Source organism: Phodopus roborovskii, unplaced genomic scaffold, assembly GCF_943737965.1.
Source record: "Phodopus roborovskii unplaced genomic scaffold, PHOROB, whole genome shotgun sequence".
In the NCBI taxonomy this organism is placed as follows: Eukaryota; Metazoa; Chordata; class Mammalia; order Rodentia; family Cricetidae; genus Phodopus; species Phodopus roborovskii.
The window spans coordinates 8,877,638-8,903,598 of record NW_026126413.1 but is presented as its reverse complement, the minus strand read 5'-3'; the positions used below and the strand labels follow the sequence as shown (position 1 = coordinate 8,903,598).

Here is a 25,961-nt window from a genome sequence, read left to right as displayed (position 1 = left end):
AGTCTATGGTGGCTCAAGTCTTTAATAAATTAGATGTTCCTATGTGGCGTTTCTATTGGGTTGCTTGATGTGATTAACTTTTAAAATCTGGTTACTTTATAAACATACGAACATAAAATCTCTCATATTTCAGGGCTGGGGATCTGGCACTTACAGAGGACCCAAATTTGGTTTCCAGCTCCCATATCAGGTAGTTCCATTTCCAGGGGGTCAAACACTTTTTTCTGGTCTGCAGGTACTGCCATACATGTGACACATATGAACACACACACACTCACATAAATAAAAACAGACCTTAAAACTCCCTATCTCAATCAGCTATCGGAACAGTAAGAATGGTGTGTGCATGAGCAGGCACCATCCGTTAGGCAAGCATGGTAGCTGGCAGACAGGGTTAGTCTTGGTCTTGCCTTGTTTTCAAACAGGATCTCCCAGGCTGACATGGGACTCACTGTAGTTCAGGCTGGTCTTGAACTTGTGACCCTCCTGCCTCAGCCTACTATGTGTTGAGATTACATGTGTATCACTGTGCCCTGGGGTCCTGCTGCTTTCTCCCCTTACTGCTAGGCAGTCTCCTCGGGGACAGCACTGTGACTTCAGCAGAAGTGAAGGATAGACATACTTATGTTGGGTTGAAACATTTAAACTTACATGATCCCCCAAATGAAATTAACTGTACTCACATAATCAAATCAGGAAAATTCAGTGCCATTAGAGAAGATGCTTGGCTTTAATCAAACCAGAGTATTTCCAAGCTAATATTCTGGGGGTGGGTTGGGGGAGCATCGCCTACCCCTCCAGCTAATGAAACAAATGGAAGCAGAAATGAGACCCCACTCTGGTTTTAAGGATGCTAGCCCATACATCTTCACTGAGTTGTATTACTGTATTACTTAAAATGGTATCGTAATGAACTTGTGGGATTGGCTTCCTACATACAAGGGCTTGAGATACGTTCTGGCCCAGTAGTGAATTAGCTGATACTTCTTGTCTTTATGGCATTTGCCACTTATTAAAATGGGCAGAAACATAAAATAACTGATAATGAGAAGACTGGCTCACGGCAACCTTAGGGAGACACCAGGCTGGGTTATTCTGATGTCCCCTCTGCCCTGTGCTCTGTCCTGAGACGCTGCTGTGGATCCAGTATGGGCTCTGTCACTCTGGCTTTGAGAGATGTTAAGAGTATGTGTGTGTCCCCCCCAGATTCTGTGTGTATGTGTGGGGGGTTAAGGAGGATGTGTCTGGGTTCCTCTGGTGAAAGTCACAGGCCCTGTGGGGCAGCCTTCTCCTGTAGCTGCTGTTACAGCTAAATTCTGGCTGGATTCTGGTTACTCCATCCCTCTTCCTGCGCCTTCGAGCCTGGGGAGGTGATGGCTCTGTGCTGATGCTTTCCCCCTGCATCCATACTCCTTGGATCAGAACTTGTTTTCTCCTTTTTCAGTAGTTCTTTTGATAAACTGTTCAGCTGGCTGTGGTGGGATCCATCTATAAGCAGGCCCTTGGGCAGCTGCAGCAAGGACTGCAAATTTAAGACTAGCCTAGGATACCTAGGCTATTTCAGCAAAACTGAAACCCAAACAAACAAAATTTCTTTCTTTTCTGGACATTACCTGGATAGATGACAGTCCCATTTTGCAAGTGAGTATGTTGAGGCTTTTGCCGCCCAATTCATAGCCTTAGCATTTTACTGTCTGTCTGTGGTGACCGACAGATTCTCATGGTCATTTTCAAAATGAGAAGAGACTTGAAAACAATGTTTTGTTTTATCCTAATAGATCTAAGACATTCTGAGGTTAACAAAACACTAACACCCTTCCCATCAACTCCGTAGTTTTGAAGGGCTTGTTAGTTTGCTTGTTTATTTTGAGTCACAGTCTCTCTAGTCCAAGCTGGCCTCAAATCTGTGATCCTCCTGCTGCAGCCTTCTGGATGTTGGGATTACAGGCCTGTGCCATCATGCCTGCCTTTTTGTTCATTTCTTCCAAATTGTTGTGGAAATAATTTTAAGTCAAGAAGGGTATGATAGAAGTGATTGGTTTGCTTCTTATTTTATAGAGTCAGGCTGACACTGGTTGTTTGCAGCAAGCATCTAATCTATCTTTGACGACCCAGTGTAAGGACACTTAAAAGAATCAAACAGCTGAGCTGGTGCTGTCTAGCAGGCTTGCTCCATAATAAGTGACAAACTGCCAACACAGAATGTTGCTTTCTGTATGTGACCTCTTGTGTTATAAATACCAGGGCTTCTTCGTGTTACCTGCTGCGCCCTAGAGCACCCTGACTGGTATCCATTTCCTTGACCTGCAAAGGAACTTGCAGAGGCACCCCAGCTACGCACTTCACAGTCAAGAGCTGAGGCCCTGAGTCAACTTGCTGTGGGACACACCAGGTTCCGCAAATTATCACGTAGAGTCCGTAGCCCCCATGTCTTGGTTCCATCATTTGACAACGGGGAATAATCGTATCTCCCACACACAGGTTTTGTCAGGATTAAATTAGTCTCATAAAGGGCTTAGGAGAGCATCTAGTCCAGCTGTGAGTGCTCCGTAGCAGTTAGCATCTGGCTTTCATTGCTGTCCTCATCAGCATCCTCATGGGCTGGGAATCCTGCTGGCCCCGTCCTCTGGCTGGGTAATTCCCTTGTGCTGTAGCTCTTTTCTGTCATGTTTCAGTGGATACTTTCTCATTTTGTCCTGGAAAGAATATAGAAGTTTCCCCAGAGTATCTACTATTTATTTATTTGTTCATTTATCTTTGGGACCGGGTGTAGAAACAATGGCCTTTCTTGTGTGAGTCAAATTACCTACCACTGAGCCACAAGTCCCTGGACAGTATGCTAGGCTGATGATCTGCTTCTGAGCTACAGAGCTACATACCCGGACCTGTAGTCCCTGAAGAGAGAGAGGGGCAGAGGAGAGAGAGAGAGAGAGAGAGAGAGAGAGAGAGAGAGAGAGAGAGATCGCATTGTCTCCATCTCCCCACTGCTGGGAATACAGGCATGGATCCCCAGCTTTTTGCATGGATGCTGGGGATCAACTTAGGCACTCACGCTTGCCCAGCAAATTCTTCACTGACTGAGCCTCCTCCTCAGCCTTAAAGTACATACTTTAGAAGATGCTGTGCTCATCATGGACTATGAGAAAAGGAGTCAGAAGAGGAAGGGTTTAGGTGCCTAGAGGGAAAGTGAGAGGATTGCTTGGTGATGACAAGTTCCAAGAGAGCCAGCAGTGAGTCGGTGAGGCTTAGGCCTGGGTTCTACTTTTGGTCCAGCTGGGGACAGCTGTGCCCTTTGCCATTTAGTTTTCACAGTACATGTTTCCCTGCATTTAGCTGTAACTTCCCTGTCTCCCCGTTAGCTTGTGGATTGACAAACTGCAGACAGTCGTCTCCTGCATCAGACATGTAGAGGAGGTCAACTTGGAAGAAACGGTGCCTTGCTTAAGAGACCTGGAGACCCCTTTGAGCCATCAGTTTAAGAGGGTAGGCGTGAGGCTGAGCTGCCCCAGGGAGTGACAGCAGGGGATGTGGGTGGGACTCGTGAGGCAGAGGTGATGGTGCTAAATGCTCTCATGTTGGTCCCACAAGCCAGGAGGGAGCTGCTGTGTCCTCTTAACCGAGGGAGGCAGTAAAGGAAACTCTACCCACTGGATAAAGAAATAAGCATGAGAGAGGAAAATAGCTGCAGCCCGATGCCCGGAAGAATGGCTGTGGGTGAGGTAAAGTCATTTAAAGCCCATGAGGAGGATAAGGGGCTGTACAAATGGGCTGGGCTAAATGACTCTTATTGACGGTATGCCTACTCTGTTTCTCAATAGTGGATTTGTGTGTGTGTGTGTGTGTGTGTGTGTGTGTGGCCATGGTGGTGGTGGGTTGTAAGTCCCTTATTGCTAGCCTTTACATTAAAAGGCAAGTGTATAGTATCATTGACTATAAGACTTTTTAAACTCCCAGTTCATACCCTTGAATGGAAATTCCATCACAGTAATAAAGCTTGGTTGTAACATTTATAGTCTTTGTCATGCTGCAGACCTATGGTTTCACTTGCGCTGCTGTGCGGTAGTCACAGTGTGAAAGGAAGCCGTGTCTGTATCACACCAGATGAACCACCCACAAGCTGTACTTTCAGAGTCACAGAGCAGACGTGAGAACACAACCTGGCCCCTTATGCTGTGATCAGGATACAAACAAACAAACAAACAAACCAAAAACCTCACCTTGCCTACCCGAGGCACTATTCAACATAGCCCCTCCTTTTTTCTTCTTTCTTAACTACAAATCATCAGACAAATGATACCAAGAATGATGACCAAAGTCATCCTGCTTGACTCTGAAGAGATACAGGATGAAAATCTGTACAACCCGCATCTTGGTTGAGAAATGGCTCCTGGAAGGGTCTTAGCGGTAGGAGTGCCCGTTGTCCCCTAGAGATGAAAGTCATGCATGCTATTGTGAGAGCATACACACATTAATGATTTCCAGGCTTTTAGGTCCTGCCCCCATTATAGAACCTCAATTTTGATATAGCAGATGAAATGGATGGAAGCAAAGGTTATTATAGATTTACAAACTGTAAAGTTCACCTTTGTTCCACAGTATATTAGTGTGAGGACGGAGCTGGTAGGCAAAGGGCACAGGCTGTAGAACCCACACCCTGGTCTCAGGGTGCCTGGCACCGAAGCTGGGTGGGCGTGTCCTCAGCTGTGAGAGCTGTTTTCACTAAAACCGAGTGTCAGCTTAGCAAGGTTGCTGAGAAGATGGGCACCTGGGTATCACAGCATGAACGCAGAGCAGACCCTAGAGAACCCAGGGCTGGGGGCTTCACGGGACACGGAGACTGTCACCACAGAGCTGTAGGTCCATCAAATACCCAGTTAGGCTCCAGACCAACTTTATGAGCTATTTATCTTAATTTTAATCCTTAACCTTTAATCTTTCTACTTTAAAGCCATTTTGATGTATTCACTCTGTTTTGTTTGCTGCTTTTTGTTTTTGTTTGTTTCTTTTTCAAGACAGGGTTTCTTTGTGTAACAGCCCTAGCTGTCCTGGAACTTGCTTTGTAGATCAGGATGGCCTTGAACTCACAGAGATCTGCCTGCTTCTCCCTCCCAAGTGCTAGGATTAAAGGCATGTGCCACCCCACCCAGCTTACTCTTCATAATTAGAAACATGAGGTAGATTGAATATAGAATCTCCCAGGGGAGAAGGGGAGGCCCTTCCTTACAGCAGTGAAAGGAATGTTGACATTAGAAAATCAACAGATACTTACATTAATGGATATGAGCATTCTGAGTAACGAAATATCCATACCATTTTAAGGTGTCTTTCCACAGGTGTGGAGTAACATAGCTCATATCCTTGGAATCAGGCGATTAAAGTTAGACTCACCCATAGACAACCCCAAATCACGTGATATATGTGAGCCAAACAGATCCTTCATTTTTTGCATGTGTGCTTAAGAGCAGAAGATGCTTACTTGCTTACAAAGATATTGATGGATTGAGATGAACAGATATTCTGTGATAAAAACTACTGGCTGGAAATCTCCACAAACACAAGATGGAAAAGACAAAAGCTGACAGCCTTCTAGATCCGAAAAGCTGGAGATACATGACAGCCAAAGGCAAAGGACAGAATATAGCTCAGAGATGGAGAACTTGCCCAGTATGCTTGAGCTCCTTGGTTCAGTGCTGGCACTTTAAAAACAAACAAACAAGCAAATAAAAGAAAGGAAGAAGGAAAAGCAGCGGCATAGGACATTTCTCGGAAAGAGTTAGCTCTCGAGTATAGATCATACTATTGTCTCAATATTAAATTTCCTGATTTGGGTAATTGTGCTGAGGTTCCACAATAGAATGTTCTTATTAAATAATATGACAAAGTGAAACGAACTGTAAAAGGCAGAGAGCTTGCGCCCCCGATCTAGAGGGGCTTACATTGGCAATGACATTGTTGTATATGACTGGCTGTATTCTGGTGCCGATGTGATATGGGGGATGGAAGAATGTTGACAGTGAGAGAAAGGTATTTAATCTGAGCAGAAGTGAAATACTGTGTGTGCTGTGACTGTGCCCACACTGCCTTCTTAGATAGCTGAGTGACAGTGGGTGATGGGCTGAGCCGACCTCCAGGAGCAACGCTTGAGAGCTACCTGTAATCATTATTGAACTCTTCGTCAGCCAGCTCATTTAGGTATTTCATTTATTTAGTCATTTACTTGTTTGTTTATTTATTTATTTAGTGTGTGTGTGTGTGTGTGTGTGTGTGTGTGTAGTTGAACCCAAAGGCCAGAGGTCAGAGTCAGGTGTTTTTTAAGTTGCTCTCTCTCTCTCTTTTTATGAGATGACATCACTCTGAACTTGGAGTTGACTGGTTGGCTAGACAGTCTAGTCATCAAACCCTAGGGATCCTCTGAACTCCTCTGAACAGTGGCATTACAAGTGCACACTGTAGTAACCAGTGTCTTCCTTGCCTGGTGGTTGGAACTGTGAGAACAGCGTTTTACATTTGAAAAGTATTTCTGTGCATGAGAAGCTCACCTCAAGTTATGAGAACTTAGTAAAACAGAATACACGTCTATTTGTCAGATGATCAAGACCCAGAGAGCACAGCCCTCATCCTGTAGCCTCCTGGGCTCTTTGATAGACCATCCCTTCTGTGAACGTTTTCAATATATGTGCTAATATATGAAATCTAAGAAAGCAAGCATATCTTCCCAGAGTTGTGTGGCAGGCATTTGTCTTAAAAAGAAAATCAGACCAGAGTTCTTCTCTTTCTAATTTGAGACCCTGGTCCTGTGAAATCACTTAAAGCAATGGATTCCACTGTCCTGAGAGTTGAGTGGTCTGGTGTCTAGGGCCTCCAGATGGTGTGGGATTCGTGGGCTTTCTTGTTCTGATTCTATGTGACATAGATGGTGGTCCCCCAGGCCTGGTGGTCTCTGTCATGAAGAGCTGCTCATAATTTCAAGACAGTGCTGGAGCTGAGTCTCAGCTGTGTGACTCCAGGCAGCGATAGGGGAGAGGCCAAGGGTAATACTACAGCCTCTCTTGCAGCTGAGAAGATCAACTGAGCTGGCATTTGTGGAGAAGTTGGTGGTTGACATATAGGAAATGCCATTTAGACATTTAAAATTGTGGTACCAGTCTAGTCATGTTAAAGTGCCACGAAGTTGACACAGTACAACCAACACTGATCCTGCTGTCTCCCTTCCCCTGTCCTTTTGAAACATCTCTTCTACTTAGTCTCTGAATGTGCCCTAAGTACCTCATGTAAGTTGATTATACAGAAGTTGGCTTTTATGGCTTCCCTATTGCTCTCATGATGACCTCCTCAAGACTTTACTCTTGGGATAGTGTGGCTCAGGGTTTATTCTATCATCTGTGTGCACTACACCGTGTTTATCTGCTTGTCTGTGGACTTCTTTGTGCTATTCTGGATTTCACCACTGTGACCATGCATGTTCAAATACCTGTTGGAACATGTGCTTTCAATTTTGGGACATGTGTTCCCAGAGTTAGGATCATTAGATCCTATGGCAATTTTATGTTGATGTTTATGAAGGGTGTGCAGGCTATCCCCAGAGGCTACACTATTTTCTCTCTCTCTCTCTCTCTCTCTCTCTCTCTCTCTCTCTCTCTCTCTCTCTACCTTTCTGTCTCTCTCTCTATCCTCTCTGTCTCTCTGTCTCTCTCTCTCTCTCTCTCTCACACACACACACACACACACAGCTTCAGTTTCTCTATACTTGTTATTGCCTGGTTTTCTTTTTGTACATGCAATTTTATGTGTAGAAACAGGGTCTGCTGATTTGTTGTCTTAATCTTTTTAAAGAGAGGAGGAGTAAAACATGTGGACAAGCCAAGTCTGGCTAATCACACGCTAGTGCATTGATGTGTCCAGCACAGTATGTACCAGAATCCTTCTTCTATGGTTCCCATAGCTGCTTCCAGGACCGCGAGCTCCCCGCCCCCACTCCACACCCAGTGCTCCCTGCTTTGAAGGAGCAAGGCAAGTTACAGGTTCATGGTAAGACTATAGGTGGAACAAAAAGGACCTTTTGGTTTGGGTGCTTGTGTGTGAAGCATGGTCTTGTTCACTTTTACCTATAACTTGGAATGAACCTACGCTGCAGATCACTTGATAAAACCCAAGGCAGAATAAGCGTCCACTACCTAGCTCCAAGGGATTCTTGCCCCGAGAAACAGCGTGGGAAAGACTAATGACCTCAGAGAGTTCCGGTTCTTTCCTGGCCCATACATTTTCTTCTTGGTGTGCTTCCTTCCTCTGTGAACTCTGGGTATCCAGGGCACTGGTGTGTGAAGGGGTCAGGTCGTTGCTAATCAGGTCCTGGAGATGACTCAGGAGACTGGGGTAAGAGATTCCTGGGAATGCTACCTTTCTGGCCGAGCTTGCTAATCTCCTGCACTTGTATAGCCTGGTGTGAACTGAGTGTTTGGAACCTGGTTGGCTGAGTGTGAAGTCTGTCCACATGCACTGTGGAGCCAGGCACCAGTGGTGTGTGGGTCCACGCAGCTCACAGGTATACTGGGCACATTGGCAATGCTGGCCGGGCTGGTTTTCAGGCTGGGACCCCTGATTAATAAATACTGAAACATCGATTGGTAACGTCAACAAGAAGATATTCATACCAGCTGGGCTTTGAGCTGTGTCCTCAGATCATCTTCTTCGTCCCCAGTTCTTGCCTTGGTCTTGTTGTTAGGACAGCTATTTAATTCACAGTTCAGGAAGCCTGGGCTTGTGTGGAGGGCGGGAAGGTGTTCAGAATGGCTGCTTTGCATCTCCCGCAAGATCCACTGACAGACTCTGACCTTGGAGAAATGATTGAACTCTCTCAAGTCTGGGTCTATATCTAACCTAGGAAGAAACCAGTGCTGTAGGATTTTGTGAGTGAAATTTGGTAATTCTAGCATAAGAAAAACTGTGCAGAGAGGACAGGCTGGAGCAGTTGGTTTGTGTGTGTGTGTGTGTGTGTGTGTGTGTGTGTGTGTGTGTGTCCACCTGCATGCCTTCATGCCTGCAATAGTGCATGCACACATGGAAGCCAGGTTTCTTCCTCTGTTGCTCTCCACCCTACTTTTTGAGACAGGGTCTCTCCCCGAACCTGGAGCTCCCTGTTTCAGGTAAACTGGCTATCCAATGTGATTCTGGAATCTGCCTGTCTCTGCCTGCCAGCACTGAGATTACAGGTGTGCACCTCCACACCTGGCTTTGCTATGGATACTGGGGATCCGAACTCAGATCCCCACTCTTGCACAGCAAGCGCTTTACCCACAAAGCCACGTCACAGCCCTGAGTGTTTAAATTAATAGTGACTGTGGTAATTTGTGTCTGTGAGTTAACAGTTGCTGTCCTGGGAGCTACACGTGGTTCTAGTACAGAGACATGTGTTGGTAAGGGGGGTTGGATGTCTGTGTTGGGAGAGCATGTAACAGTGGAGCAGAGCTCTGCTTGGCCCCTTGCTTTGGAGATGTCTCTTGGTCTTCGCACTATCACCTTGTCATGCCACAGCTGTAACCCTCACAATGTTGCAAACAGCTGTAAAGAGTCCTGGGTAGTTCCCTGCCCCTGCTCTGGGAAGCTCAGAGATTTTGGAGAGGGCTGGAAAGGATGGGACTGCCTTAGGAGTTTTCCTTAAACAAGCTCTGAAAACGCAGAAACAGCTCAGAAGCCTGGAAACCGAGGAACAAAAGTGCATCTTGGACCTTGTTTCCCACTTCTTGATTCTTTTTCTTTCCTTTCTCTCCACTTCCTTCCTTCTTCCTCTTTCTTTTGAGACAAGGTCTTAACTACGAGTATCCCGGACTAGACTTAAATGTGTGATCCTCCTGCTGCTTGTCTCCCAAGTGTTGGCATTACACACGTGCCCCCCCCACATCCAGTGACACTTCAGGGCAGGGTGTTCTCATTCTTGTCACAACTTCTCCATCTTTCTTTCTTTCTTTCTTTCGTTTTGCTTTGTTTTTCTTTTTGGTCAGGTCTCTCTGGACAGCTCTGGTTATATGTAGCCCGTGTCTCCTGAGTGCTGGGATTATTGGCAAGAGCCACCCTGCCTTGCTTCCCAGCATATTTCCCACCCAGTTCCTTTCTCCTCCCTCCTTCAAGCCTGACTTCACAGTCCATTCATCAGGAAAACCCGCTCCCATTAATCCATCATTGAGCAGTCTCTGGTCCCCTTGGCTTTCCTCCTCTTTGTGTTTAATTCTGTTGTGCCTTTTCCAAAGGAGCCACATAACTTTCCTCCCTGTGAAATGTTGTGCCTTCCACCGCTGGATTAGAAACCAGTTCCTGCTAGACCCTTCCCAGCCCATTCCTTTTCCCTCCCCGCTAAAGCGCTTTCCGACTATTAAGCCATGAGTTAAGGACTTCGAGGCAAAACAGAAGAAACTTCTCGCACTGCGTCTGTCTATCAGCCTTAATGATAAGGCATGAGTCTGAACAGTCCAAGTCTCTGTGATTCTCTTCCAACGTTTGGCACCTGAGAGACCATCAATAAGAAGAAATTCCTATCCCTGCTTGGCTCCATACTGCCGATACTTCTGCCTCACACTTGCTGCCAGGACTTGAATGTCTGGAGTAGAAACAATGACTTAATTCTGAAATTGTGTTCAAATCCTCTGAGGGATTTGTGGCTGATACACAGAGGAAGCTTGATGCTTGGCTGTCTCCTCTGGGCTGCAGTAGACACATGGTGAGGGCAAATTTACATACAGTCCTGTGGTCCATTCCTCAGCCAAGAAACTAGTGCCTGGGGAAGATGGGGTGCATCTTCGGACTGAGTCTGGGGTAGAACAGCCTGTGTTATATTGAAGGTGGTGGTATTCTCCAGCATGCTACGTCCAGCACACTGAGCTTTGAGGAAGTCTCAGACTATCCGAAAGCCGGAATATCCATTTCTCTAAAACCTGGGACCATCCACTTTCTGAGTGCTGAGTGGTGCCTGTTAGAATAAGCCAAACCCAACATGTTTGCAGGTTTGTTGCCCTGGTGGGGCACCAGTATTCTCCGTTTCTCCAGGGAATTTACACAGTCAAGGCTTGTGTCATTCTCTTGAGCCTACAAACTGCACATGAGGCTCACCCATTCTTAGCAGGTCACCTAGTGTCCCATATCAGCCACTCCATTTCTTCTTCCAGTGCCTTGTGCTCATGACTGAAAGCAATAAAATGCTTGCCCTGCTCCAATGGCGTACCACCGGGAACAAAAAGGACATTGGAAAGTAAACAAAAAAACCCCAGGAGAGCTTCAAAAACACAAGCAAAGTTTGTAATCAACTAGCCCAGGGCCTGGACTAAAATGCCCAACTAGTTTTTGTTTTCAGCAAGTGGAAGCAGCTTGTCCACCTGTCTGAAGGCTGGTCTAGTCATGTGAGCTCATATATAGTGTAGCATATTATAAACATACAACTGCATGGACGTAAAAAGGTCAGCATACTAGGTCCAAGGCCTGCTGCTCGAATCTGGCCATAGCCACCTTGTGTTATGATTTCTCATGAGCCAGTCTCCTTGAAAACTCTACACATGTTCTGACTCATGCTGCCTTTCTTGGCTTCCTTGAAACCAGAGAGGCTCCTGGATCTTGAGAACTAGCCCAATCTGCATTGATGGAGGATATAGTCATGTTGAAGTATATTTTTGCTCCATGACTGTTTGTCAACACATTCCCATTTGCATAGTATGGCCCTTGTGAGGGCTGGGCTTTTTGGCAATATTTTAAGAGTTGGCTGTCCTAGATTAGGTGTTAATTCATTCACTAATAAACAGCATATGCTTGCGTTAATAGAGTCCTTCTGCGTCCAGCAGTCCCCTTACTGTCTGTTACACTCAAGTTCTCTTGCAAATGAAAGCTGCAATGCCTGGCTCCTTAGCATGTCCTTAAAGCAGTGGGATGCATCCATATTTCTTTCCCTTGATTATACAAGCTTGTCTTTATGCAAATTGGCACACTGGGTGACTTTCTGGTGCCGAACCCTGTGCAGTTTCTACCTCCACCATCCAAAGTCACAAAATGAGCTGGCTTCCCACCCCCACCCCCCTGGACCTACTTAGGTATTCTTCTTCATCCTCCCCCTCCCCTTGCCAGATCCTACCCATTCCCAGATCACCACGTTTTCTGTCCTCCGGAATTTAGACTCCCAGGGTCTCCTGTAGCACAGGCTTGTTGCAGCCTTCTCTTGAGTCTCCAGATCGGTTCCTCTTTCCAGTCATTCCACTCCCTTGTCCTCCACCACCCTTCTGTCTTAGGCTAGCCACTCCAGCCTTTCTCCAGGCAGTCGGGCCTTCTAAAAGGACAGCGAAGGAACATTCCGGGTGTTAGTCATCTCCCGATCATGCCTTCGGTGCTGCCTGGAACTTCTGCTGTTGTCTTTGTTTGCATAGTAAAACTGATAAATTATTCTTGTGTATTCTGAGTGACTGAAATCTTTTTCTAGTTCAGATGGTTCAGTTAGAAATGGAAAAGTCAGTTTTTAGACCACACCTGTCATTAGGGCTTCAACCTCATCTTATTTTTCCATAGTTGAACATTTTAACAATAGTTTCTCCCCCTCCCCTTCTTTCTAATACTGACATCCTAAAAGGCTGCATGCCAATGGTATAAAGTTTCTTGGAGCTGCCTTCTTGGAAACATTCTACTTATATTTTGGCATTTCCTTGTTGGCTTTCAGCTTAATTACAATGCATATAATATAACATTATATACTTCTAATTAAAATATACACAGATAAATATATATTTGATATGTATATATAAATGTGTGGAATTAAACATGTGTGTGTGTTTTAACTTAATATATCTCTAAATACTGTCTTAGTTACTTTTTTATTGCCATAACTAAACACCATGACTAAGGCAACTTACAAAGAAAATGTTTAATTTGGGGCTCACAGTTGCTGGGTTAGAGACCATGATGTTCATGGCAGGCAGGTATGGAGCTGGAGCTTACATCCTTAGGTTCAAATAAGAACCAAAAAGAGAGAGAGAATCAGGAATGTCATTGGCTTTTGAGGGAAGCCCTTCCCCAGAGACACACCTCCTCCAACAAGGCCACACCTCTCAATCCTTCCCAAACAGTTCCACTAACTGGATACTAAGTATTCAAACCTATAGGGGCCATTCTCGTTCAAGCCACCACAAGTATATTATTTGCAAGTTATGTGCAAGATAGATGTTAAAGTCATCAAGTAAGAGCATTGAATGTCATTGTAATTAACTACTCTTGACAAATTAGTTCATAGACTAATCTGTTGGTAGCTGTAAATCATTTTGCATTTATAAATTGTTTACTTAATGGCTGCTTCCATAACAATGTAGCTATCAATTTAAAAGTAACCATTACTGCAGTGAGATTGTGGGTAAGACAGCTTTGTCATGTTAGAAGTCAGCAGTCAGCAATTCCTCCCCATCCTTTGGCTCTTCCTTTCTTCCCTTTTTGAAAGTCAAAAATGAAAAAATTATGGTTCCTAGACCATGTGTGCTGGTACAAACCTTCATTTTAATCTCAGCACTTAGGAGCCAGAGGCAGATTGATCACTGAGTTCAAGATATATGTGTGTGTGTGTGTGTGTGTGTGTGTGTGTGTGATATTTATACAACAGTTTCATAAAATAGGTAGCATTGTTCTTGTTTTATAGATAAAGAACTGTATGTATTCCAGTATTAGTCCCTGACTAAGTGTGACATTCTTGCAGATACATTCAACCCCCAAATCATTACCCTCTCTTCTGTTGAGCCACACCCATTTTGATTAGCATTTTTTGCTGGATGAGGCAGATTTACACCTGTGAAGAGAGATGGGCTTAGCATGGAGAAGGATGCCTCAGATTCCAAAAGTTACATTCTCTCAAATGTGTTAAATCTGCAGGTGTAAGGGTCATGTGAATGACCTTGTTTTGTTGATGTGGCATGTCATGTCTTGTCATAGTTCCTGCATTCCTATTGCCTGGCTTGAATCCTGAGTATTTCTTTGTTGGACTATGCTTGAGGTTTTTGTATCTCTGACAAAGTAGCCTTTGATCTTCCTTTCTGAAGACAGTATAGCATTAAGTTTTTATGGTTTCCAGGAACAGCAAAGTCACATATATCTGTCTGCTGATTAGGGAGATAGCAGTAACTGTGAGCGACAGGCGCCAGTGCTCCTTGGTGGGAGGCAGCAGCTCTACAGAGGCCTCCAACTTTGGAGTCAGAATTGCCCCATTCCAGCTCTATCACTGACCTCTTTATAACCCTGAATGGCCCAAGCACATACCACCTGGCCTCTCTTCATCAGAGAATGGACTTACTATTTAAAGAGGGACGTAGAAACAAAGAGACAACATACACAGAGCATTTCCTCACTAAGTGTTAATCATTTCTGTGCTTTTTTTCATTGGTACATTAAAAAGACTAATGGAAAAGAAACCTTCGGACTGTCACACAGACAAACAGGGAAAGAAAGAACACAGCCTTCAAACTGTCACACATACACACACACACACACACAGGGAAAAAAAGAATACAATCTTCAAACTCACACACAGGGAATGAACACAACCTTCAGATTGTCACACACTCAGGGAAAGAAATCCACTCAGAACCAATAAGTTGTTTTTCTTCCTTTTGTGCTTTACTTATTTATTTTCTCCTATGAATCAAGAGAAGAACAGGGCACCACTCATTACCCTATCATCCTGTAAGTCTTTCAGCTTTGTAGAAATATCCTATGCTATTTTACTGTTTGGGATAACTATCCATTTTCTTGTTTTATAGACAGGGTCTTACCTTCTGATTATCCCATGCTAGTGTGAAATTAGCTATGTTGCCCAGGATGGTCTCAAACTCAGAATCTTCCTGTCTCCAACTCCCCAGTACACAGCCTTTGTGGGGTAGATTTTGAGAGAACAGGAACAGGTTGTTAGCAGTGGCTTTCTTGGGATCAGCTGAGGAAACCATTGATGTTTAACTGGCTAAGTTTGTTTAGTGATTCTAACTTAGCCTCATTCTCATGGGGCATTAAAGTTGAGTCGACCTTCGGGCCTTCACTTATTTTTTATAGAGAGTCAAAAGCATTGATCTTCTGACTAGAGCTAAATAACTTGATACCTTTTGCCGTGAGCCCCATAAGCACAGGGCTCATACTGAGCAGAGATGAGCTAAACTCCTTCCCATTGTTTAGATATAAAAATTGCCCTCTGTCATCGAAGTCTCAATGTTCAGCTAACTCCTGAAAACACAACATCCTCCTCTTCATCACTGAGATCTGTGAGGGGCATGGGTGATGGGGTGTGGAGAGGAGGCAGTAGCCAGGTGGATTATTCCCTAGTTCCTAAAATATTTCTTGAAAATTACCATTATGCAAATAAAAATTACAAGTAAATAATCCCAAATCAAGGAATCACTGACCTTTGTTCTCCCAAACTGAGCAGAGTCCCAGGACCTCCCTTCTCATCCCAATCCACCTTAACTCCGCCATGATCCACCTTGGGTTTCCAAATTCTGGAAAAGTTAGATGTTCCTGTTTAAATTTACAGTGGACAGAATGAATTTTCCTTTGGTTTGAGAATTAGCAATGGATTTCTACTCAGAAAAGGTGCCTTGGGTTTTGCCTTTCAGACCTAAGTGATAAGTGTGATATTTACATTAAATGTTGGGCCCTTTTGCATGAGTGGGATCTAAGAAATCCACCCCTACTGTCTCTGTCTCTGCCTCTACCTCCCTCCCACCCAACTTGCCCCCTGCCCCGTGTGTGTGTGTGTGTGTGTGTGTGTGTGCGTGTGTGTGTGTGTATGTATGTATGTATTATGTATGTATGTGTGACAGATTTAATGATAGGTCTTGCTATGTATCCCAGGCCAACCTTGGGCTCATTATGTAGCTCATGATCCTCCTGCCTCAGCTCCAAGTTACTGATATTGCAGGCATTTACTGTCATTACACTTGGCCTTCTCTGGGCATCGTGTATAACGTAAGCATATTTCCAGAAAAGGATAGATTATTTTCCTAAGACCTGAACTATTTCCTCTTCCATTTTAATGTTTAGATGTGACATAGGCATCAGGCACTTCTTAATATCTTTGGACCCCAGTGACATTAGGATGAGAAGAGATTATTACACTTGTTGGTAAAGCCTTGGTATTGGTAGCTTACCATCATTGCCTGGTCATGTCCTGTCTTAGAGATTCTTCCAATGCTAAATTGAAGACTTAGGAGTTTTCCTATTAAAATATGGGGCTAGAGTCTTTTACAGCTTTGCCTAACCTGAATGGCCCTGGGTTGGTGTTGATTTGCAGCATCTCAGAAATGTGTGATAGGGGAGAAATGCCAGGCAGGTTTCAAATAAAGTTCACCTTCCCTCAGTCCATGGCAAAGATGACTGTGCTATCTCTTGGTGGGAGACTTGGTACCATAAGGACCTGATGCCCATACCTTCAAGTTCAAGGTCCAACACACTTCCCAGTAGCTCTCACCGATTCCCTATTTCCTTGACCCTGGGTAGATAGAAGGAAGGGCCTGGGGCTGGCAGCAAATGCCCAGTATCCCTGTGACTTGATGCAGCCTGCAAGCTTCCAAACACAGCTTTATCACCTTGGACTCTAATTAGGATTGCTAACAACCTCAAACTCAGGCTTGCCTGTTTTTCAAAAGGAAATCCACTTTAGGGAAGTTTGATCTCAGGATCCTTTAGAGTTTAAGTAGCCATGGAAGGCTTCAGGAAGCTAGCAAGAAACCAGAATTTTCCATAGGTGACATCTCCCTAATTAACGTGACAGCTTTCTTAAAGTCTTGGCCCTTTGGTTCTGGTGTCTTTTCAGCCCATCCTCCTGTCTCTGCCCCCAGTGTCTTAGAATGGACTCTCTTCTGGTGTCTTCCTTGGGTATCAATGTATGCTACCTCCCATGAACAGTCCTTAAGATCTAAGAGTGGGTCATATCCAATTACGTCAGTGGTCTTCAACCTTCCTAGTGTTGCAACCTTCAATACAGTTCCTCATGTTGTGGTGACCCCAACCGTAAAATTATTTTCATTGCTATATCATAACTGTAATTTTGCTACTGTTATGAATTGTGATGTAAATATCTGATATGAAGAATATCTGGAATGCAACCCCCATGGAAGGGCCTTTCCATCCCTCCAAAGGGGTTGCCTCACACATGTTGAGAACTGCTTATTTAGGTATTCTCTTTAAGGCTTATTCTCTCAAGCCATAGAATATGCTTCCACACCCAACTGAATTACATACCTGAGGATATTTAGGATTTTCTTGTAGAGAATTTGAGTCACACAGAATAACAATGTGTACTTAAAATACTAAATGTGGGTGTATTTCTTGGAATTGATTATTCCTATCATACTTCTAATCTGCTTTTCCTTAAAGGAGTACACCCTGATTAATACCATTTTTATGAAGCCAGCCAGGGCTTTAGTTACTCTTGCCAACCCTCCCTTGAGTATATTTCCCAAACCCAAGCACCTTGTCATTATGCCAAATCTCAATTGTGTAACTGTAATAAAAATTCCAGAAGAGACCTTGTGAGTCATACTTTGTGTCCGAACGGGCTGGCACCAAACAGCCATTCAAATATTTGCGCACAGATGAATGGACTGAATACTGAGGATATGGTGGCCTTGGTATCTGTGTGTAGGAAGCAGGTAGTGGTTAGTATTTAAACAGTGACCACACCTCACCAAAGGGTAGGTCTTGCAGTAGTTTTACATTGGATTGTGTGTGAGTTCTTGGCACTCAGGGTTCCTTCCCTTTCTTACACTTCTATCTCCACGCCTTGCCTCACAGTTCTTTTTTTGTTCTGCTTCTTATGCCTCTGCTTAAGCTCTATCATGTGATTGCCGTAGAATGTGGTCATTTCCGTCTCTTAGCCAGTATCAGCTCATCTTATTAATGGCATTTTGTTCTCATTAGCACTACTCTCTGACCAGCTGAGCTAGCCAGCCAGTTGACATCAATGGCATCTGTGAGTTGCTGAGACTGGAGGAAACTCTCCTCCACAAAGTCATGTTTCTAACGGAGTTCGGGGATGCAAATGAAGATGGTACCTCAGAGGAGATCACGGAGAATCAAATTGGTTTCAAGCGAAAGGAACCTCAGAGCTTCTAGAATGACTGGTTCCTTGGGTTTGGTGGTAACTCTGTTCATTTGGTGATGATGTGGTCCCAAAAGATGTCATTTCCAGCCCTGGGTGTGTCACTGGCCCAGAGAATAGTCATGGACAGTCCCTTCCCCTCATTGGCCTTGGCTTCCTGATTTATAAGAGATAGGGCCTATCTCTTGGCTGATTGTGAGAACCACACATTGACATGTGGGAAAGTGCATTGTAGGCAGTAAAGTCTTGTCCACCATGAATTATTAGCTTTGTGATGGCCCTTTAAATGGCAGGACTGTTGTTCATGCCAAGAGCTCTTATCAGAAGTCACTAAGTGAACAGTGAGTAGAGCAAAGGTCTTTGTGGCACCCTCTGGGGTCCAGAAGCATCTGCTTCGGCTGTGAAGACTTTCTCAGTCTTGTAGCTTTGGCTTGTCCTTGGGAGGCAGGTCATCACAGGCTTTCTCCACCCTGAAGGGAGGCAGGGGAGGCTGGAGTATGTGGTGGGCAGGGCAGTGGGCCAGGTATGTGGAAGGTTGGAAGGAAGAGACTTGCATATAGGGTGCCCTGGTTCACAGGGTGCCCTGAGGGAAATCACTGGTTCACAACCTGGTGAAGCATACTAATTAAACATCAATAGAGAGAAATCTGTAGGTTGGCCCTGAGTTTCCACCTCTGCTTCCTTTTCCTCACTGCAAACAGGCAAAAGTCAAATGAATTTATATAGATATTTGGGTCCCTTTTATTAACATTCCTGATAAGAGATTACATACCAAATATTTTCAGAGAACACATAACCTTATTCCTTTTTTATAATTTATTTTTATTCCATTATGTGTCCATTGGTGTTTTGCCTGCATGTGTCAGTATGAGGGCATCAGAAGACCTGGACCTGGAGTTCCAGGTGTGAGCTGCCATGCGGATGCTGGGAATTGAACTTGGGTCCTCTGGAGGAACAGTCAGTGCTCTTAACCACCAAGTCATCTCTCCAGCCCCTTGTCTGGTCTTAGAAGCTAAGCAGGGTCAGGTCTGGTTAGTACTTGGATGGGAGAACACATGAGAATTATGGTGGATACCATGACATGAAATGTATCTTCTGTGAGTTTATTGTTAAAAATATAGCTTGTCTGGGGCTGCAGTGACAGATCAATAGTTAAGAGCACTGGCCGCTCTTCCAGAGGACTGGGATTTAGTTCACAATACTCACATGGTAGCTTATAACCATCTATGACTCCAGTTCCAGGGGGATCATACACCTTCTTATGGCCTCAAGCACTGCATGAATGTGGTGAATATACATACATGCAGACAAACATTCATGCATATTAAGATAATCAATCAGTTTTAAAAACTAAACTAAAACACAGGAAATGTTGGGAGAGAGGCCAACTTGAGTTAGGACAGTTAGGAAGTGACCCTGTGTTCAGCCTTGAAGATGTGATGCCATCAACAATATTCAGCATGTTGCAATTTTACTTTAAAACAGTGTATGTGTGCGTGCATGTGTGTGTGTGCATGTGTGTGTGTGTATGTGTGTGTGTTTGCACATTCACACACTGAGTAAATAGTTTTGGGTGCTTTTTTGTTTTTGTTTGTTTTCCTGGACAGGGTGATAACAGAGTCTAGGAGTTCTAAGCAGCTGTCCTGAGAAGAAGCAGTTTGGGGTAGAGACTGGGGGACAGGATGCAGTTGAGGATTATATCTCTTCCTAGAGTGTCTGAGGGAGTGTCACAGGAGGCCTCTGCCTCTCCCAGATAGATGGTTGAGGCTGGAGAGTGTTTCCTATGAGTGGGACCCTGAAGCTCACACACAACTTAGAGATTGTTAGAGATGAATGCTCTTTAGGAATTTAATGGTTGTTTTAGGTTTTAGTTTAGGTTTAGGTCCTGGTCTTTCTACAGTGGGACTCATTGGTATTTGGGGTTGGATGATAAATAGCAGTTCCCTAGGGATTAAGAAGAGACCAAACACTTGTGAGTTCACTGTTCAACTTCAGAATTTCTGGGATGCATCATCAGGTCCCTGATGCCAAGCTTATCCACTTAGACATACTCTAGAGTATTTTGATGGGTAGGAATCATTGCTGGTCACTGATGAGTAGTTGTCTATAGAGCGAGAAAGGAACAGGATTTCACTTGGTATTTTATAAAATACTAATCCATGGTTGAATTTGACATTAACATTGCTTTGCTGGGGGCTCTCAATTTTGTTTCATCTTTTAACAGTGCCATGCAACTTTGTACTCTTATCATAGTCAACCTTTAAGAATCACTTCACAGGCTTGTAAAGTCTACATTTAGGTCAGAAGACACCAAGAGTCCTTGCCACTATAAGATTATTGAGCACCCACTCTAAGTCTAATTCTTGCTTTAAAAAACAAGGTAAAGGAAGAGATTCCTGGCACCCAAACACGACAGAGTCTTAGCCACTTAGACATATGCTAGAGCATTGTGATGGATGGTGTTGCCTGCAGGCCAGGTTCTAATTGATTTGAGGCTGTCTGAATTCCATTGAATTCCCCCACTGAAACCTGTTTGCTAGTCTCAGTCTAATAGTGTCGACCCATAATTTCATTCTTTTAAAAAATTAATACTATGCAGCTAAAGACATCACTAGCAGTTAGGGGCACTGAAATCTCTTCTAGAGGACCTAGGTTGAATTCCCAGCACCCACATGGCAGCTAGCAAACACCTGTAACTTCAGTTCTAAGAGATCAGATTCATTCTTCTGGACTCTGTGAGCACTCACGTCGCATACAGACAGAGAAGTGTAATTATAGGCATTGTCCGAGCACCTGCAGGCTCTGGGTACCAAACAGTCTCCTGCAAGAGCAGCAAGTGCTGTTAACTACTGAGCCATCTCTCTAGACTCTTGGTGGGTTTGCTTAAAAAACAAACAAAATTAAAATTTTTATTTAGTATTTGTGTGTGTGTGTGTGTGTGTGTGTGTGTGTGTGTGTGTGTGTGTGTGTAAGATGAAAGCAGAAGTGGGAAGGAGGTAGACCAGCTGGAGAAAGGAAGTATGAAGAGAGGGGATGAATATTTGTAACATGCAATGGCATATGTATGATAATGAAACACAGTTTTGGTATGCTCTCTACAGAATTAAATCTATCTCAACTCTTGGACAAGACATGAAACATGACTTATGTAGAATTTGTCCCTTGCAAATGAAATGGAGCAAACTTATGCATTCCTAAATAAGGAATATTTACTCATAAGACCACTATGTAGATGTCTAATTTACTGTGCCATTAACATGAATAAAGCATTTTAACTGACACATTATTCTCCTGTATTTCTAGCGATCGTTGATGATGAAAGGCTGTCGGCAGAGGAGATGGATGAGAGGCGTCGGCAGAACATCGCCTATGAGTACCTGTGTCACCTGGAAGAAGCCAAGAGGTAAGATCCAGGTTTAGACTGTCTCTGTTCCTGTTCTTGGAGCTTAGCCTTGGGGTTTCCTGAATGCGTCAACAATTCCAAAGAATGTGCGGATTATGATGGTCAGGGAGACACTCTTACTTACCTGTCACCTGCCGTGCTAGGTTATCATGGCAGGGCTCACCCAGTTCATTCAGTCAGCCCTTGATTACAGCTGGATGGGTACCACATTCATCTGTGCATAAGCCCGTAACAGTTCAGCTGCGGTCTTGTTGGCAGCAGGCTGTGAGATACCATTTTTCGTCACGGAGAATTGAAAGAGGTCAATGTCAAGAGGCCAGGGGAGGCAAATCTTCCTTTGCCCTTCCTCGGAGCCTCCCAGGAAACTACAGGACAAATTAGATTATTTCAGATTCTGCATCTTACTGGCTTTGATACAGGGCAGCAACAGTAACTTAAACCCTTTTTTTTTCCCCAAGAGTGTCCTCAGGAGGTCTTTTGGTGACCTCCTGCCCATGATGACAAATGTTCAGTAAAACAGTGGCCTATGTGACAGAAGTCCATGGGTCACTAAACTATGAAGCAGGTTTATGACTGCAATATCCCTAACTTATGGGTGTGTGGCCACTTGGGCATGCTGTCTATAAAATCACATTGATTCTTTTAGACTCTTTGGATTAAGTAAATGATGGCTGGGTTCTCCTCGGAGAAAGTGAAGATAAGGAGTCCAAAGTGTAGAAGCCTCCATAGGACTCTGTTCTTTGCTGATCCAGTGCTACTAGTTGTTAGCTTTTGATATGCTGCTTTGTGAGACAGGTGAGCTAGGTAGGTGTCCTCTTACCTACACAGCCAATAAACACTCTGTGCCTGTTGAATGTCCACATTCACAAGAAAGCACGTACACACAGCTTTCTAAATTGGTCTATAGATGTAATGAATGCCTAGCTAAGTTCAAGCTGCTGTTCTGGTTTTTTTTGTTTTATTTTAGGTCAGAGGGTTCCATAAAGAAAGGACAGGGACTGGAGAGATGCTCAGTGGTTAAGTGCTCTTGCAGAGGACCCGGGTTCTGTTTGCAGCATCCACATAGTAAATAACAACCATCTGTAACTCCAGTTCCAGTAGGATCCAGTTCCTTCTTTCTTCTGGTCTTGATGGGCACCAAGCATGTACATGCTACACAGACGTACATGCAGCCAAGACACACATGTAAAATCAAATGAAAAAGAAAGTACAAAGACAATATATCTGATTAAGGACTTTCAGTTTAAAAAGTTAGGAGCCTAATTTAAAAATGGACAGGCTGGGCGTGGTAGCACACATCTTTAATCCTTTCTCTTGGGAGTTCGAGGCCAGCCTGCTCTACAAAGAGCTGTCCAGGCTAGTCATGTTTACACAGTAAGACCCTGGCTCATGCAGGCCTTTAATCCCAAGACTTGGGAGGCCGAGACAAGTGGATCCCTATGAGTTCTGGGCCAGCCTGGTCTACAGAGGCTCCAAAGCAATACAGAGAAACCCTGTCTTGGAAACAAACAAACAAAATGGACAAAAGTTAGGAATAGACTTCTCTACCGCAGATAAACAAATGACCAATGGGAATGTGGTAAAATATTCATCATTGGTTACTAGAGAGCTACAAACTGAAACAATGAGTTACCACTTCTTATTACTAGAAGGAACAAAAATGACAAGTTGTAACAAATGTGACCAAAGATGTGGGTTGTTGGCTGGATTGTAAAATGGTGCTGCTGCTTCAGAAGTATCAGGCAGTCTTTAAATTATTAAGCATAGAGTTGCCATGTCATTTAACAATCCCAATCCCAGGTATGTACTCTTGAGCACTGAAAATGCATATCCAAACCATTATCTATATTAGTAAAAAGTAAAAATCAACCCAAATCCATCTACGGTGAATTAATGAATGAACGAATATAGCATGTCTATACAATGAAATGAAGTGCAGCTATAAATAGTATGCACAGTTTCATGTTATAATATCATGAACATTGAAAATATTAGATGACACAAATCTGAAGAGGTGAAGGCTGTTGGTAAGGCCTGAGTCGGGAGGGGTGTCGTGGATGACTGACTATGGACCTGGGATTTCTGTTGAGGATGATAAAAGATTTTCTAAAATTGGCTGTGGTGATGGTGGCATAACTTTTAAAAACCATTGGGTTACAGACTTTGAAAGGATGAGTTATTTGGTATGACAGTTATCTTAATAAAGTGATTGAAGCTCTTTTAGGCAGTCTGGTTTGGAGAGGACCCTCAGTGCAGCTCTTAAAGCAGATGAGCTGATACATTACTTCCAGGTGGAGCCTGAGTGCGTACCTGGGTTTCTCATAAGGCTGCAGTCATCTCAGGGTTGGTTCCCAATGGGGCACATCCATTTCAAGCTTGTTTAGTGCTGTTGACAGGACTGAGTTCCTCACATTGGTCCAGGGACCCCTGTTCTATCTGCTGGTGGGTAGAGCCCTTTACTTCTCTCAGTTGCTAGCAACTGGGGCACAGCTAGCAAGTATTTCCCACCAGAGTGAGCGTGTAAAAGGCAAGCAGGGTGGTCTATAACCCATTTTCAGTTCCTTTTTGGTATGGATACTGATTAGAATCAAGGCCATGTTCAGAGTGAGGGGAATGCACAGGGCTGTGAGTTTAAGGTGCCCGGGGCTAGGGGCACCTTAGAAGCTACATTCCACGCCATGTGCCCATCTTCTTTGCTGTTGACTACAGAACCAACACATTTAGCTGGGGTTATATCATTTTGTTACTGACAGACAATGAGCCAGGAACTGGCTGATGTTTTGGTTTGGTAGTTATAGTACTAAGATCATCACTCCCAGCCTCTCCTATCTTACAACTTAAGACTAGATATACTTTTAAATTTTCTTTTCAGATATCCTGCAAGCTGGCTGTATAGTTGCTTTGTGGTGTGAATCTTGCTGATACAGGACTGGGCAGCAGGGTGCTGCTCCTCTGGGCTTTGGAAGGTTCTTGCCGATGCCAGAAATTCCACTGCTCAGAGAAGTTACTCCTTTTATTTAAAGAATTAGTATTCCTTACTAATTTATGTAAAATATATTTTTCGTCGTGAAAATGAGTACATTTTAAGAAAGTCAGTCCTTTGATGGGACAACTATAGAAAAACTTGAGACTGAGGGTTCAGTTTGTGAGACTTGTAGGTTGAAGAAGGAAATCCAACTGGGGCCATTATGAAGGTCAGAGAATAGGAGAAGAAATCTTGGGAAGAAACGGACAGGGAATTTGGACATTACAGTTGAACGCCACTATTGTGTCTAAGGTCTCTGTGGTATCTTATTTCTTTTTTTAAGGAAAGAGAAAGTGCGCACACAAAATTTTGCTCTGCTTACTCTTTTCTGCCCCAAGTTTAAAAATGTGTGTGATAGATGGTATGGGGAGGGGGGAGAGGGCTTCCCTTTCTGAAGGGCTTGTTGTCTTGATAGAGCTAGGTATGACCAAGCTGTTCCCCATATGTCTAAGCCTGGGGTGGGCTTTTGTTCTATATGCGCCCTGGAAACAAAACAAAACTTGGGTGTGAGTGCTTTTGTGTCCTGTTTACAACTCAGAAACCAAAAGGAGACCTTGTTGGTTACGTCAAGTCTCAAGTGCTAACCTGACCTAGCAGTGGGCTAGAGAACAGAGAACCAGGCATGAAAAGAGACGTGCTTCAAATGTCTGAGCAAGTGGAAGCCACAAGTGCGGTTTTGGTACACAATGAATAATTGTGCTTACTTAAAAAGAAAATGGTCATGCCTGGGAAATACTCTACAGAATCGACTGAACTCCCCCTTCGTGCCTGGGCCTCTTTGTCCTTATTCTTAAGGACACCCTAACCTTGGATGCACTTGCAAGCACAGCTAATAAAAATTTGGAATTTGGAGGGTGATGATATCTTGGCATGTAGTTTATTGAGAGACTTGTTGCTCTATACCTTGCTTAAAGGAATTTCTTAATTGTATTTGCAGTCCATAAACAGCTTTCTTGTTTCAATGGCAACTGCATCTCTCCCCCGTCTTGGTCCCCTGCTCCCCCACCCCCCACCCCCAGCCTCAGAAGTGTTGAGGGGAAGAGAAAGAACACAGGGTTACTCTGTGTAGCAGCTGGTGGAATAGGAAGGGTGGCCAGTCCACGGCAGTGGTCCCTCTCGGGTCTGGCTTCCAGGTGAGAGGGGGGCCCCAGGTGAGGATCACTGGCCTGTTTGGGGGCTGTTTTCTGACCAGTTTGCTTTGGCAGCCACATGAAGCAGGATTTTACCCCTTTTGGCATGCCAGCAGTGTACCTAGCAGAGGGGAAAGGAATAGTCTTCTAGAAGAAAGACTCAGCTGGAGTAACTTGGAAAAGAATGAATGAGACATGGTCCTAGTGGGCATCTTCACGGGACAAAAAAAGGCAGGGTGCTGGCCAGCCCTACTGCCAGCTTGCAGTACTTAGGGCAGAAGCAGAGATGTTGATGCTGAGGTCCAGCTG

The 25,961-nt window shown here is 44.1% G+C and overlaps 1 protein-coding gene across 1 annotated transcript in view; it reads left to right on the top strand.

Annotated features, from left to right (window-relative positions):
• Positions 1-25,961, top strand: part of Iqgap2 (IQ motif containing GTPase activating protein 2) — a 258,214-nt gene that overhangs the window by 26,419 nt on the left and 205,834 nt on the right. The window contains exon 2 of the mRNA XM_051183006.1: positions 21,398-21,497. Coding sequence (XP_051038963.1) covers positions 21,398-21,497 — 100 coding nt within the window. The remainder of the gene's footprint in view (positions 1-21,397; positions 21,498-25,961) is intronic.